Here is a 16,957-nt window from a genome sequence, read left to right on the forward strand (position 1 = left end):
CAAATTTTGAGAGTAACTAATAGAGCAGTCAGTCAGTAAGCAATGCACCTAGAGGAAAATAAGATGAACAACAGTAAGACAATGTGACTGGGCTCTGTTGAAGAATGACTGCTGTAATGAATCCTGAAAAGATTTCCTGTGTTTCCAATCAAGTATTTGGGTATGGATGAGACTCTGGCTTTGTATAATACCTCAAAGATTTTAAATTAAAGATTGTTTTTTGCTCGTACCTTTAAGGAGGTAGCTGCATCCAAGGGCACATTGATGTGGCCCAAAGAGGCAAATCGTTACACAGAGATCTGCAGCATTTGCTCTGTTCTTTCTAAGTTTTGCAGCCAATCTAATTTTCATTCCAAATTGCTCAAGATCAAGGTAGTCCATGGGAGATAATCAGAGAGTGGGTGGAAAGAGTGAGGGAAAAGGGAGGGATAGACAGAGAGCAGGGGAAAGTGAAGGGGTGCATATGATTGATGGTGATGGTAGCTGACTAATCATATAAAATAAAGAGTTTATCATACTCACAAAATTCTAAAGTAATAATAATTTGATATCGTGAAAATCCACAGAAACGCACTTTCCAGCAAACTTGGGGTGCAGTTTGGTGCCCAGTCAGGTTGTAATAAATGTCTCCACCATTCCTAGAAACCGCGAAGGGGTGTCCTTCTTATGTTAGGAAGCTGGCAGGGTGGTTTGGGAGTAGGGGATCTCTGGACCAAACCAGCAACACTTTGAATTGTGCCCGAATGGCAACCATTGCCAGGATGGCAGGATACTTGTAACATGGTTCCATGAGTGTGTACCAGTTAGCATCCTCCTTATTGCATTATGGACCATCTGCAGCTTCCAAAGCCACCTCAAAAGAAGCCACATGTAGAGGGTATTTCATTGCTTCACTTTCAATGTGCTGTATTTTTCCCGTCTATAAGACGCCCCTATGTATAAGACGCCCCTATTTTTCGGGGACTGAAATTTCAGAAAACAGGGGGAGATGGCAAAAAAGTTGTTGAGTCTTTTGGAGAGGGAGGATTGCCCAGAGTTCTTGAGCTTTTTTTTGGGGGGGGTTACCGAGGGTTGTTGAGCTTTTTTTAGGGGGGAATGCCGAGAATCGCTCACCCACACATGTCGCAAAATCCATCTCCCCTCTGTCCCCTTGCCGGCAGAAGCTGCCAATTGCCCGCACAATTGCCACCACCACCCATTGACACAGCAACCAATAACACGTGCTATAGCCGCTGACAGCCATGGCAGAAACCAATCAAACATCCACCCTATGCACTACCCATGTATAAGGCAACCTCCACTTTTTAGCATGATTTTTAAGGGGGGGGAAACTAGTCTTATACACGGAAAAGTACGGTAACTAAGGCAGGGCCTGCAAGACGGAGCTGTTCCACCTGGCCTTTGGGTTGGTTTCTGTTTAATATGTATGCTTCATCTTTTATTGGTGGGATATTTTGAAATTGAGACCTGCAGTTTTAATTGAATTTTTAAATTTGTATTTTAATCTGTTATTTTAAATTGATTGTTTTTATGTTTTCTTGCTGTGATTTTAATTGATGTTAGCCGCCCTGAGCCCGGTTTTCTGGCTGGGAAGGGCGGGGTATAAATAAAATTATTATTATTATTATTATTATTATTATTATTATTTTACTTTATTCAGATCTGATGTTCTGGGCCTTGCTAATAACCGCCCCCCCTCTCCTACAATTATAGAAGCTTATACCTCTGTATCTATATCTATCTATCTATCTATCTATCTAATCTATCACTATCCACCTCTCCAAACTTATATAAACCTAAGTTAATGGTCCTTTGTTACTGATCTTATAATTCTTCTTTCCTTATCACTTTCTTTCCTTTCTAAAGGCATGCAAATAGACTTTTTATCTCCCCAAAAATGGTGAATAAAACATCAGTTACGAACCTAGCATAACTAGATTATTTTACTGAGTGTGTACTTAATCTATTAATCTGAAGCAATTTCACTGAAGCAAGCTTTGATTCTGTGGTGCTGTTGCTGAGCCAGCAGCGGAATGAGGCTAACATCTATTGAAGCCTATGAGAAAAATCTAATTGCACTGAATGAGAGTCAGATCAAGATCAAGAACGTATAGAGGAAATGCAGCACATACGCTGTGTATTTGGAATTTAATAAGGTGGCTGCAGTGTACATTTAAAGCAATATCATGCCACTTTAAATAGTCATGGCTACCACAATTTCCAGTGTGGTATAGCAATCAATCCATCTTCCCAGGTAATTCTGGGAATCATATTTCTCTGAGGGGAATAGGGGTCTCCCAACAACTCTCAACACCCTTAGCAAACTACAGTTCCCAGGATTGGGGGGGGGGAAATGACGTTGATACTGCTTTATATGTAAAGGGTGCTCATCAATGGCTCCTCTTCATCCTGGAGAGAAATGACTAGTGGGGTGCCACAGGGTTCTGTCTTGGGCCCAGTCTTATTCAACATCTTCATCAATGACTTGGATGATGGGCTTGGCATCCTGATCAAGTTTGCAGATGACACCAAATTGGGAGGGGTGGCTAATACCCCAGAGGACAGGATCACACTTCAAAATGACCTTAACAGATTAGACAACTGGGCAAAAGCAAACAAGATGAATTTTAACAGGGAGAAATGTAAAGTACTACACTTGGGCAAAAAAAATGAAAGGCTCAAATACAGAACGGGTGATACCAGGCTTGAGAGCAGTACATGTGAAAAGGATCTAGGAGTCTTGGTAGACCACAAACTTGACATGAGTCAACAGTGTGATGCAGCAGCTAAAAAAGCCAATGCAATTCTGGGCTGCATCAATAGGAGTATAGCGTCTAGATCAAGGGAAGTAATAGTACCACTGTATTCCGCTCTGGTCAGACCTCACCTGGAATACTGTGTCCAGTTCTGGGCACCACAGTTCAAGAAGGATACTGACAAGCTGGAATGTGTCCAGAAGAGGGCAACCAAAATGGTCAAAGGCCTGGAAACAATGCCTTATGAGGAACGGCTTAGGGAGCTGGGTATGTTTAGCCTGGAGAAGAGAAGGTTAAGGGGTGATCTGATAGTCATGTTCAAATATATAAAAGGATGTCATATAGAGGAGGGTGAAAGGTTGCTTTCTGCTGCTCCAGAGAAGCAGACACGGAGCAATGGATTCAAACTACAAGAAAGAAGATTCCACCTAAACATTAGGAAGCACTTCCTGACAGTGAGAGCTGTCCGACAGTGGAATTTGCTGCCAAGGAGTGTGGTGGAGTCTCCTTCTCTGGAGGTCTTTAAGCAGAGGCTTGACAGCCATCTGTCAGGAATGCTTTGATGGTGTTTCATGCTTGGCAGGGGGTTGGACTGGATGGCCCTTGTGGTCTCTTCCAACTCTATGATATATATATATATATATATAGAGAGAGAGAGAGAGAGAGAGAGAGAGAGAGAGAGCGCAGGTGGGGCCAGAGTACAGGTAGAATCCAATTGAGTCATTCAGAATTCTTGTTTGAATTGCCCATTCCATAGCCAGGCCCCTGTTATTATAAGTGCCACGGTCCAAATTCATTTTAGTATGTATCTACATAATAAATGCTAGACAGGAGAACCAGACATTCAAGGACAGATTGGGTTGCATCAATCATAAGGTCATTTTAATGGTTTGCAGATGGTGGTATGAATCTGAGATACATTTTCCCTCTAATTCCTGTTTATTCTTTCTTAAAAGTGACGGTTCAGTGCAGATAATAATCTTCCCACCCCCATCGCGAGCTGAAACTGGTAGGGCAGAGGCATCACATACCTATTTATCCCACTAGTTTTCAGTTTTCATGTTTTGGGGTACCTTGCGAACTCTGTTCTAGTGAGCTTTTGGAGGGTAGCCACCACTTAGTGCTGCTGACTAAACCTGAGTCAGTGGAGTGTTGCAGCAACAAAAAAAGGCTAAGGCAATTCTGTGTGTTGTCAACAGATGTATAGTATCCAGATTGCGAGAAGTAATGATACCACTCTTTCTGCTTTCGTCAGACATCACCTACAGTAATGTGACCTGTTCTGAGCACCACAGACCATGTCGAAGGGCAAAAGATGTTCATGGGCCTACAGATTGTTCTGTGAGGAAGGTTGAAGGTGTTCGGTACGTGTAGCCTGGGGGGAAGACTATGGAAAGTGCTATGAAAGAGAGCCTTCTTAATAGGTGTTGTTCCAGCGGGTAGAACCTGAACTCAGTAGGTTCAAATGAAAACAAAAGGGATTCAGACTAAATGCTAGGAAGATGTTCCTGCCAATGTGAGCTGTTTGCCAGTGGTACACATTGCCTAGAAAAATGGTAGAATGTCCTTTGTTAAGGTTTTTAAGCAGTTTTTAAGCTGTCTATCAAGGACACTGCAGTAGATGGGTTACCTGCATTGGCAGCGGGTGGACTAGATATTTCTGAGGTTCTTGTTTTCACCTGTTAAGTGATGTGTCCATTGATGAATCAATATGTTGGCCTTAAGGTTTTGTATAGTTTTGTACATACTGTATTTTGCATTCTTGTTGCAGATAGGAGTTGGGTTATTTTTACATACACAGTCATAGCTTTGATGGGAAATTTTTGGATGGGGCTAGTTTGGGGCCTGGTACCAAAATCGCCATGAATTATAAATAGCTGAATAGTGTGACATAAATCTTAGAACTTCAGCTGAGAATAAAGTGTAGCTATTCTAAGAAGCAGTCTTTGTTTCCCCTTGTGATCAAAAGCTAATTCCAAATACATCTGAATCCTCTAGTGCCTATACGTTTATATTCAATCATAGGGGCTTAACATAATTTTGATTCAATATTCTAGGGTGCCTCCAATCTACATCTTAAACTTAAGGCCCTTAGCAGTAGTTTACGTAGATGCTCCTAATGTGCCAGTGAAATTACTTAAAATTCCACACACTTATATTCAGTTAACGTATTGTGTCTCATGCTTTCATATTTCAAAACACGGCAAAGCCCACTGGTGGCCAATCATACTTGAAGCTTCATCAATATTAACCCAAAATCCTGCATCTTTGAAGATATATTTGACATTATAATTTTAAAGATTGAGTTTAGGTTCTGCCAAGGATTGCCTCATTATTAAAACACATGCTATCTCTGTGATTCCTTCCGTCCCCGAGAATCAATACATTTCAAAAGACTTTTTTTCTAATATCATTGGAATTATTCCTTATTTCATACGCAATTAAGCAAACAAAAAACACAATCCAAAAGATTATTTAATTAGTGTGTAATTTGCTTTGGCATATGCAAATCTCATTTGTTTTGGCATTATCAAATCTCTGTAATTTACTTACAGCTACCTCCTTTGGTGAGGGAAGCTCATCCACTTGAACAGCTTTCTGTGCTGGAGCTGCAAATAAATACAGAATTGTAGTAAGTATCCCAGTGGTGGATGGGTAATGCTTACATCTACCCAGTAATATAAATCTAAAGAGGCAGCACATTCTTTACATTTACTGAAAGCCAGCAAATCCAGATTCTGACGTTCCTCTTAGCTGCAAGTCCCCCTACTGTCCTCCAAGAATCAGGATCTCTCAAGTTGGAATTGTTGAAGGCAAAGTTAGTTTCTCGCAGAGAATACAGATGGTGGGCCAGTTAGGTATTTCTAGATTCTGGACTTAATAATGGTTCTTTAGATGGTGGCATGTATTTCTTCACTTCAAAATGTGCAATGCCAGCCTTTCTCCATTTGCCTATCTGGTTCATTCTGCTGAACTTCCAAAGTCTTGTTGTCCTCACAACACCACTGGATGCAGCAGCAGAATCACTTTCTTGCCCACACCAATGATCAAGCCTGACCAGGGAATATCACATGACCCACTCTTAAAGGGCTGGTGTTCATGCCGTTCCTTCCATTGCAGAATGGAATGATGGTACACAGGATAAATTCTTTCCTGGCATCGCCTGCTTCAGACTCCAGTCTGGAGATACATTCAAAGAGGCCAAAATACTGCAGGTTCATAGTAAACTCCCATTATTTTTTTTAACCATGTGAGTTGATAGCACTTAAAGAACTATTTTCTGATGTCCCCAGTAGAGAACTGTAGAACTTTTCCACTCAACCTAGTACATATTGCTTCTAAATCTGTACGGCAGCTCCTTTCTTTTTATAGTCAAATATGTCAGTCTAGATAGGCAAGATCTCTTGTAAGTGATTCATCCCATGAATCACCAGTTTTCCATGCCTTAATGTCAGGGTCAATTTAAGTGTGCCAGCGGTAGCTGGGTGGAGGTCAGCAAAAACCCAAAACTTACACATGTGGATGCCCCATGCGCTGGGTGTCATAGTTAAAATAGTCATATCCCATACACTAGCCTGTGTGCATGCTAGTGCCAGAATTAAATGGTTCGGATGATGTGCTAGTCCTATGAGGGTTGCAGCATTGCTTGTTTCAAGGTTACTAATATTGTGCATATGGAAGCAATGTGGATGAATAAACAACTGACTCTTCTTTGAAATAAAAATTCTCCAGTTCAAAATGATGGTTCAAAAGCTTTACTTACAGAATTCAAACTTAAAACAAATAAAGTTACATTCAGTTAGATACATAATTTCTAATAGTGATCCCAATATAGGTATTATGCATACCCTAAGCTAAAAAATCAAAGCTGTCTCTCCTCCATGCCAGCCTCCATTAGCTTGAAGGTGTTTTCCTGGAGAGAGATTAGCATGTTCATTCTGTTCAGCAGTTTGAGAACAAAGAATTCCTCCATCCTAAAAAGGATGCCTACAGATTAGCATATGCAGAGACTTGTAATAGTATATCTTTTTGTGGCTGAGCCACAAAGATACAGTCCTGCTTAATCATTGATTTGTTAGTCTCTCTCTTCAGCTCCATTGGAAATTTCCATGCCATGCTTCACAGCATACATACAGACACAATGCAGAGTTATTTTCCATCTCAATGTACGTACATTAAACAATTCTTAACAGTTGGTGCCCCATCTTTCAGTCACTCACACCAATCAGACCAATTCCCTGGAAGGATGGTAGCATCAAAGAACAGGCATTTTGCAGATGTTTGTATGACAGCAAACAGAGCTTCTAGCAAACTTATACACAACAAGATGTATAGTTTCTTATCTACCTAAATATTTACAGTGCTTTCTGGATAAATGGATGTTTTCCCACATGGCATTTGTAATCAGTGGCATTCCACCCCTCAAAGTCAGCTGTTTTCAAATATTTCCAGACACACTTCCTTAAAACACAACATGTGGCTTGGTGACTTCATCAATTACAGATTAACCGGTTTTGCTGGCTCATATAGCTGCATGGATTTATTTCAACAATCTCAACACATACCTTACATATATGCTGGTGAGCCACAGGCAGTTTACACTCTTAGAACTGGTCTATATGTTAATTTACCATAAAAGACTTTCTTTGGTCCACCACTTTGCTGGTACCCACCAGTGATATGGATTGGAAGACAGGTATCTCACAGTTATCACCCAACCCATGAGTCTATTCCTGCACATCAGGCCACTGGTCCAACTAAGTTAGTTTCATCTACAACTGACTGGCAGTGTAGGGATACTTTCCCAGCCTGACCTGAAGATGTGAGGAATGAACCTGGGATCTTTTGCATGTGCTCTGTCACTGAACTAAGTCTGTTCACTGATTCTTTCAGATAAGCTTTTCAACTATCTTCAGGTAAAGGCCCCTTTTCAGCCTCATTTCCACTAAAAAATAATAATCATGAGACTTAAGTCAGTATTGTGTTCCTATTATTGCTACTGTCTGAGCCTGATTTGCTCCTATAGTCTGTTTTTTTTTTACCACTGTTTAAAAGGTGTCCACAGTGCCTTAAGCACATCTAGTAGTAAAGCCCAGGTTTCGAACATATAAGGTCTTAGTTTAGCACCTCTAACTGAAAGAAAGCAGTTACAGGTGGGTAGCCGTGTTGGTCTGCCATAGTCAAAACAAAATAGAAAATTCAGAAATAGAAACAAAATAGAAAATTCAGAAATAGAAATGTTTCAGTGTATCTGAAGAAGTGTGCATGCACACGAAAGCTCATACCAAGAACAAACTCAGTTGGTCTCTAAGGTGCTACTGGAAAGAATTTTCTATTTTGAAAGAAAGCAGACAGCAAGCCTGGGAAATATTGCTGTTTGAGACATTGGAGAGAGGGATTTCTAGCCATGTTTCATATCTGTTGTGTCACAATGGTTGATATTATAGTGGGATCATTAATAATATTTGTTGTTTGAACGTGCCATGCACTGACTGCACTGATCCTCACATTTCACCTATAATAGCCTATCATCAGTCATGGATTTCCACTTCAGAATCGAGAAGGTTGTGGACTTAACATAGAGAACAGCATATTATATTGGGTTATAAAATAAATTAGCCCCAAGGGATCCTGATGGGCAAGAGGTCTTGAACCAACCTGCTGGTCTTTACATTCCAAAGGGGACAGCACAGAATAGTTCAGTTGGATAGAGCATGGTACTGATGATGCCAGTGTTGCAGGTTCAGTCCCCATATGGGACAGCTGCATATTCAGGTCATGCAGATTATGTACTAGATTATTCTCATTATGATTCTGTGATTCTCTGCTGTTCCTTAGAAAAAGTGATGGGTGTGCCCATCTCCCTCCATCTCACATTTAGCTCAGTTTCCCCAGGTTTTCTCAGAGAACTCTTGGGGGGGGGGGGTTATCTGCTCCCCCCGATAATTAAGTTCATAATAGTCATGTAACCACCAATCTTCCCTTCTAGTGCAGCCTTCCCAACAATTAAGCTTGTGAAGATACAGTAGCAGCAATAAGGGTGATGCAGAGAGTTTACAGCATTGGTGGAGGACTCATTTTTAAGACCTGGATGGTCTAGGCCTGATGCTTGCTTGGCCAGGAATTTCTACAGCTTCTAGGGAGCTGGGGAAAGGGAGTTTCCAATGACTCTGTGCTCAAAATGGGCTCTCATTCCCAGGATCCGTGACAGTGGTAGAAGAGTTGGGATTTTTGATACCCCGCTTTGTCACTACCCGGAGTCTCAAAGCGGCTAACATTCTCCTTTCCCTTCCTCCCCCACAACAAACACTCTGTGAGGTGAGTGGGGCTGAGAGACTTCAGAGAAGTGTGACTAGCCCAAGGTCACCCAGCAGCTGCATGTGGAGGAGCAGAGACGCGAACCTGGTTCCCCAGATTACGAGTCTACCGCTCTTAACCACTACACCACACTGGCTCTGGTAGATTTTTCTCCTTAAGCATTCACTTGTCAAAATTCCTTCTCCTCCCCACTCCTTCCCCTGGTTATAATCTGAGGGAAAGGGGAAGAAAGAGTGCTGGCAGAAGGAAAGACAGGTGCTTGGACAAGTGGGGGTGGGCCCTTTATGACCCAAGTATTTTGTAGGAGTTCTTGGCATGGCTCAAAGTGAGATTGTGGGTGACACACTCTGCATCCACTCCGGAGTTCAGTACTGGTATATACAGCTGTGAAAAGAAATTGCACCTTGTGTGCTGTGAGCCTGCCTCTCTTATTTTTCCTTATGCACCTCCTAAGTTTAACTTTTGCTATTTCTTTTAATTCAGGTTTATTTCTTGCATTTTAGTACCTAACTGCTCATTTCTTCTGTGCTAAATGTTCGAAGGAATTCAGACTTAAACCAGACATTGCATATTGCTTGAGACTTTTCCCAGTAATTTTTTTTCTCCTCTGGCATGTCAACAGGTTTGTTTATTTAATGGCCTTCCCTTTTCCATCCTCCAGACCTTCTAATATTGATCATTGCCTCTCTTTTGTTGCAGGCACACATACACCCCATTTTCTCATTATGTTTAAGAACATTTCAAAACACCAAGCTGTTTAGAAAATGTTTTCAGTTAGCATTTTGTCTCAGCAAAAAATGATTCAGCCTTCAAACAACTGCGCTTGCTCCCATAGTCTTTATTAGATTAGCTGCTTGCAATAGTCGATGGATTCACCAAACAAGATTAGTATCTGTAATTTACCCAGATCTTTCCTTAGACCTTAGGTTATTAGGACCCTGAGAATGTTTAAGGACTTTGAAATTTGTAATATGAATTGTTCAACATTGTGCAAACACCAAAGCTTATTTGTGGGTGGGGCATGCAATATCATACATTTTCATTGACTTGACTATGTTCTCATTGATCCAGAATGAAATATGTTATTGTCCTACTCCACAGGCCCAAAGGAGGACCTGTGCAAGTGGTTTGGTGCAGGGATACCAATGATAGATGTCAAAAACACCAAAGTGATCAATTCTGGTGCTTTATTAAAAGAAGTCGTAAACTTACAGCAAAGCCTGCAGAGCCTTGTTGCTTTACAGACTCAGGACAGACACTGAAGCAGTAACAACAACAACAGCAACAATTTATTTATACTCCGCTCATCTGGCTTGGTTTCCCCAGCCACTCTGGGTGGCTCCCAACAGAATATAATAATAAAAAAGCAATAAAACATCAAACATTAAAAGCTTCCCTAAACAGGGCTGCCTTCAGATGTCTTCTAAAAGTCAGATAGTTGTTTATTTCCTTGACATCTGATGGGAGGGCGTTCCACAGAGCAAGTGCCACTACCGAGAAGGCCCTCTGCCTGGTTCCCTGTAACCTCACTTCTTGCAGTGAGGAAACAGCCAGAAGGCCCTAGGAGCTGGATCTCAGTGTCCTGGCTGAACGATGGGGGTGGAGATGCTCCTTCAGGTATACTGGGCCGTGGCCATTTAGGGCTTTAAAGGTCAGCACCAACACTTTGAATTGTGCTCGGAAACGTACTGGGAGCTCATGTAGGTCTTTCAGAACCGGTATTATATGGTCTCAGCGGCTACTCCCAGTCACCAGCCTAGCTTCCGCATTCTGGATTAGTTGTAGTTTCTGGGTCACCTTCCAAGGTATGCATAGAGTGCATTGGAGCAGTTCAAGCAGGAGATAACCAGAGCAAGCATTCATCATAACTTATCTGCACCCAGGAAAGCTTTCATGCATTACTTATACAAAAAACAGCATATGTCCATTTGGACAGAACCTCACATCAGTCCACCTGCCAATGAAGGCATATGTGGCAAGCCTCCAAGTCTTACAGATAACTTCCCTCTCTAGGTCAGTAACCAAGCCCACAGATAAGTGTAGCATCAAAGCAAGCCAATTAGCATATATCAAAGCAAGTGAATAAACATATATGAGCTCATTCTTTCAGCAACTACCAATTAATCCTGGGGTTATCTTGATGATCAAGATAACCCTTTTACAGGCCTTCCGGAACATTGCCTCCTTTGGGTTTTGTACGGTTTAGTAATGTGATTGATGTAGACTTTAATTGTTAGTAACATATAAATACTGTACAATTTAAATTATTCAGTTCTTGTTAAGTTTTGTGAAAACTTTACTATGGTGTGAATGTTTTACAGAATGGTTATGAATTTCCTGTTGTAAAAAAAAAAAATTATGGTGCTTTTGTGAATTTTTTTTATTTATGCTTTTGTGAATTAACCCCAAATATGAACAATTTGAAAAAGACCTGGGTTGTATCCAGAATTCTCAGATAGATAAATGGGCATGATATTTACTTAGGACTTGGATGTCTTACTTGGATGTATTTATTGTTTGTTTGTTTTTTAATATTCTGTTGGGAGCCACTCAGAGTGGCTGGGGAGACCCAACCAGAAGGGTGGGATATAAATAATTTATTATTATTATTATTATTATTATTATTATTATTATTATTATTATTATTATTATTTTATTGAGATCAAATAGTGAATTTGGATAGCAAGGACTTTTAGATGACTAAAGCAAAATAGCTAGTTTGTTTATTCTCAGTAGGTTGTAGTCAGACTTAATCCTGTTTTGAGTAGACCCACTGAAAGCAGACACTTCACTTTGTGACTATTTAAGTATGATGGGGACTCCAGCATAATAGACTTATCATCCAGCTGGGAGTAGAGCAATGGGTCAGCCACTCTGCCATCTGAAATTCTGCCAGCTCACACCAGATGTGATGGAAGGCAGAAGCAATGTCAGCTACAGGCCAGTGCAGCTTAGGATCGGGCACATTAACGGCTGACTCTGCTTTGCCCTTGCAACACCCTGTTTCAAAGCCCTGTGCTGGCTACCATCAGTGGAAACATCACCAGTGGTAGAGCTTGACTCACAACAAGTGGCAGAGGAAGCCACTTGGGCGCCTGGAGCAGGGCGAGCCACCCGTAGGGGCTGGGCACACCACGGGGCCTCCAGAGTCTGCCTGCCTCTTCCCACTCAGCTGCCCTACAGCTGGGGGGGGGCAGCAGGCGGACTATTTGGGCAGTGCGGAGCCTCCGCATGGCCAACCCAGCGCCTCTCTCCCAGGAGAGACGTGTGGCTCGGGCGCACTGCAGGCCCTGTGGTGAGTGCCGCCCGGCATTTTTTCATCCCCCTTCCTCCACCCCTGCTCACAACACAGCTGCAGTGGCAGCCTTCAAAGCAGCAGAGCCTCCCACATGGGCACCTTATCCTGACCCCTTCAGCAGCAAGACTCAGAGGGTGTAAGCCATCTTCACACAGGGATGTCCACACTAAAGAAATTCCACACCACAAACTGTGGCAAATGTGGAATCTCAAGCAAATTTGATGGGGGGCTGCAGCCATTCCTTGCTCTCTTACATAAGCATATATCAAAACATGCATTGTTTTTCATGAGAGTCATGCTGAGTAGTCTCAATTAGTCTTTAGCTTCATGCAATGCTCTAAACTGAAGTCCAGAGCTACTGCAAATGCATTCATATGCATACAATTAGGCCTTCCCAATCCTTAAAAGTCCTTCTAATGTAAAGGCCATGTCTTAAACTTAACCCATGTAAAAGATTTTTTTAAAGGGAATCCCACCTATGTCACACACAACAAAAAATGTTTGTCATTAGGGCAACTAAGTCAACAAGTATAAAATGCACTTAAACAATAGTCAACTACCTAGTCTTGCCTAGTTCCAAAGTAATCAGGAGAACTATGCGGGGGGGAATGATTTTCATTTTTTTTATTTTTTTGCAGATTTCCCCTTTAACGGGCTTCGGGGATACATCAGTTAGGCATTTAATTTGCATGTATGCTTCCAAAAATATCCACAGGGTGTGATTAAAAGAATTGTGCCATTCATTGAGACATTAATTGTGGATCAAAATACCCACCTTACATCCCAGCCCATTTTGACAGTTCTGGAACCCCCCTTGCCAAGAAAACTAGGTGGCCATCCCCAGCTACCTTTAGAAAATAGTGAAAGTTGCAGTGGTGGAAGTGAAATGCTTGAGCTCATCGTGTAAGTGGTGGCCTCTGCCTCAAAGCTTTGTTTTCTCTCCTTAGGTGCTGATGCTGTAGAAGCCCAGTGTAAGAGATTTGAAGTGAGCTCCAGTGAAGATGGAAGGGTGCTCTTCTCTGCTGATGAAGAAGAGATTGTCATTGGAGCAGACAGACTGAAAGTCACAGGTAGGGAAGAACAGCGGTACTCTTTACACTGCTTTTTTAAAATTTATTTAAAAGTGCTAATGGTATTGATGATGATACATCCATAAGGTTTGCATAAGCGTACCACAGTTTATTTTAAATGAGGAAGAAGACTTGCTCTCCATCATTTATGCACATTTTTTCCAGTGCATGTTCATGCACTCTGCCAACAGATATACCACACCTTGTTCTGAATTAAGGGTGCAGAAATAGAACCTGCAACCAAATATGGCGGTGTGGAATGCTCCTGTTCATCATTCCAGAAATCGTAGTCCATTCCACTCCCTACCCCAGATTTTTGTTATCCCCTCCCCTGCTGCTAAACAGTTAGCATTCCGTGCGCACTGAGCATGCTCAATCTTTATTGGACTGTTTTTTTTGGAGGGGGTCCTCTCTAAGGGTTTTTGTTAAATCTTTTTTGCCCTTGTACAAATTTTGTGGTTCCCCAAAACTACTGCTACTACTACTACTGCTACTACTACTACTACTACTAATAATAATAATAATTGTACCCCTCCCATCTGGCTGGGTTGCCCCAGCCACTCCGGGCAGCTTCCAACAAATATAAAACCACAATAAAACATTAAAAACTTCCCTATACAGGAATACCTCCCTCTCATGTGTGGATAATTTTGGCTACCCAAGGACCAGCACTCAAAGAAATATCCTTATCTTAGGCTGCTGTGAGAGGCAAAGGAAAGGAAGGCCAAAGGTAGATAGGAAGGGGTTGTGACCAGTCAAAGGGCTGAAGGATGAGTAAACTGGAAGTGGGTAGACTTGGTGGATATTGCATAAAGGAAAAAGGGGGGAGCAAAGAAAGTTTGAGGAGGAAGAAGCTCGGTGAAACCAAGAAACTGAGGAGTGATCGGCGCTGCCTCGTGCTAGGGAGTGGCATGGTGGGCACCAAAGTACCAAAATGGTGGCCAGCTGGGCCCAAAAACAGAGCCAGGGACAGAGTGGACGTAGGCTGCTGCAACCTCATCCTGACTGGGAAGCCAGGAGAAAGAGAGCAGCAAGATGAGTGGCAACAGATACAGTTCTGAGTAGCAACGTACTTTCAATAAAGGTCCAACTCAGGGCCTTGAAAATGAAGCTGGCAAAGAGTGGGGGGGGGATTCACCTGGTCTAACCTCACCTTGAGTTTGTTTTTATGTCTGCTTTAAGAAAAAAGAAAAAGAAACATGCAAGTTGTTGAGTTGCATCTACCTTTCTGCCCCTGTTATTTGGGAAACCATGGTGGAAGATCCAGATCGCTGTGATGCTGAGTTGCCTTGTTCAAATCCAGACACGGCAATAACGTAGATGGATATTCTCCTGCTGTAGAATTAGACTCTCTAGCAGCAGTTCTGTTTTACATGCCATCATTAATACGGCATTAATTTATTGCGCTTTTGCCATTTTGAGAGGTTTACTTAGGTAACGCCACCCCAATAGTCATAAAAGCTGCCATTACCTAGCATGTTATTAGTCGCCTGTACTCAAAATGTCAGCTCTAATTTCTCTGTGACTTAAGGGTACATACTTAAAAGTACTCTATAAAGAGTGCTTCAAGACAGTTCACCTTGAACTGGGGAAGTCGAAACCTATTTCTTACTAGAGGACTACTCCATGGATCGGAATACTGAGGATTGGCTTTCCCTCCCAGTGTGTCAGTTATTTTCCAGTGAAAGACTGTATTTCACTAAAATTTCCAGAGATTATTTTGACTGCATTGGCATGTACTCTGTCAAACTGATGGTGGTGGTTACGTTTAATACTGCCTTAGTTTATACTTTATTCCCGTGTTCTGTTGCAATGTGCCGGAAGCAAGAGGTTGCTGATTCAGTCCAATGTTACAGGCTGACTCTTGTTACCGCAAATTGTATAATTATATCGATGCAGATATCAATGCACACTTTAAAATGTTCTGCATTATTATTTGACTTGGAAAGGATGAATCATACAACTAAAACAATGAGACTGATTGTCCAAGATCTATTTGACACATTATGCAGAATGAGGGGCTGACCCACCACTTTATACCGAAATGTGGGTATCATTTTTTGAATGCTTCCCTATGTAAAAAAATAAACAAAAAATAACCCCCTAGTGTGGTAAACTATAAAATGGGGGAAAGAGCTATGCTATTTCTCCTTCGTTGTTCTAGTTTTCTACATCTCAGGAACTCTCTCCTTTCTTAACTTTGAAAAAAATAACAAATGTGATACCCCATCTGCAATTTGAAATGCTGCATCCCATAATTCTACAATTTGTGTCAAGAGTAATGCATAGAACAACTCTATAATGTGAAGTGATCTCCACACTTCGCATTACTGTATAGTTTTGGGGACAATCAGTTTCCTTACAATGAGAGAATACCAGAAATTTTTGTGGAGTCTGTATTTGCAAACATACAAGTTAAGCAAGGGAGAGCTTCCTGGCATCCAGACCAAAAGTTCTAGTTTTGAAAGTATCACGAATGTTCAAAAACAAGAGCAGGTCCCCAAGCCTGCAGACAGCCAGCCAGCAACAAAAATCTCTCATATGGTTGATTTCAGCTGCATCCTTTCTTGTCTCCATCCTCCCTATGTGCGCATTCTCCTATTTGTATATTTACAGAGGCTTTCATTTGAACACAAATCTGTACACACAGTTCCCAGGCTAGCACAAAAAACATTTTTAAATATTTATTTTTCAGTTTATAACAATACACCAACAAACAATTTCCATATACCCCACCCCAATAAACATTCTGTGCATATGCAATGTAAATAATGAACACTAAGTTTGCAAGTAGTTTAGAGGTTTTGAGCAAAAAACACCTCTTCATTGTACAGCCAACTAGATCTACCCCCACCCCCAATAACCATGCACAGGAGTTTGTGCATTCCGTTGCCAATAATTTCCGCCACCACAGAAATAAAGTAGAATCAGATAACAGGAAAATCTGGTGTACTTGTCTGCACCAGTGGAACTACTATATACATATTGGAAATCAAACTTGGCAAGTCATCACAGCATCCCTACTTTTTACTATTCCTGATTTATCAAAGATAATGGACCAGTGTGGCTGTTTTTTGAGAATAAAATATTTCCCCTATGTCAGTTGTTCAAAGGAACAGTGAACATTTCTTGTATTTCTAAAAATACTCCCCCCCCCCACAAAAAGGCCACTGATGCTGATTATTTTATAACTTTCTCTTTTAGCATAAGTCTTTAAAATCTAGCATTTGTCTTAGCGGACTAATTGGCAGTTGTCTTGTGACCAGTGAACTACTGCTAATTTTGTCTGTTTGCTAGACTTCAAAAGCCAAAGGAGAATAAATATCTGGTTCTTTTATCTAAAACAAATCTTGAGAGGCAGTCATTTTCAAGATGTTTGCCTTAGCAAGGAAGGAAACGAAACTTGAAAAATGCAAGAATAAAGCTAAATATAAAAACTGAAAGAATCCTGCTGGCAGATAAAATTCTCAGTTAGATCGCTAAATGTTCTGAAGCTCGATCTTAAGCAAATAATT

The 16,957-nt window shown here is 41.3% G+C and overlaps 1 protein-coding gene across 2 annotated transcripts in view; it reads left to right on the forward strand.

Moving 5' to 3' along the window:
• Window positions 1–16,957, forward strand: part of SGCZ (sarcoglycan zeta) — a 543,025-nt gene that overhangs the window by 489,254 nt on the left and 36,814 nt on the right. For both annotated transcript variants that reach the window (XM_033160661.1, XM_033160662.1), the window contains one exon: window positions 13,320–13,442. In XM_033160661.1, coding sequence (XP_033016552.1) covers window positions 13,320–13,442 — 123 coding nt within the window. The remainder of the gene's footprint in view (window positions 1–13,319; window positions 13,443–16,957) is intronic.

This window comes from Lacerta agilis, chromosome 9 (genome assembly GCF_009819535.1).
Source record: "Lacerta agilis isolate rLacAgi1 chromosome 9, rLacAgi1.pri, whole genome shotgun sequence".
Taxonomy (NCBI): Eukaryota; Metazoa; Chordata; class Lepidosauria; order Squamata; family Lacertidae; genus Lacerta; species Lacerta agilis.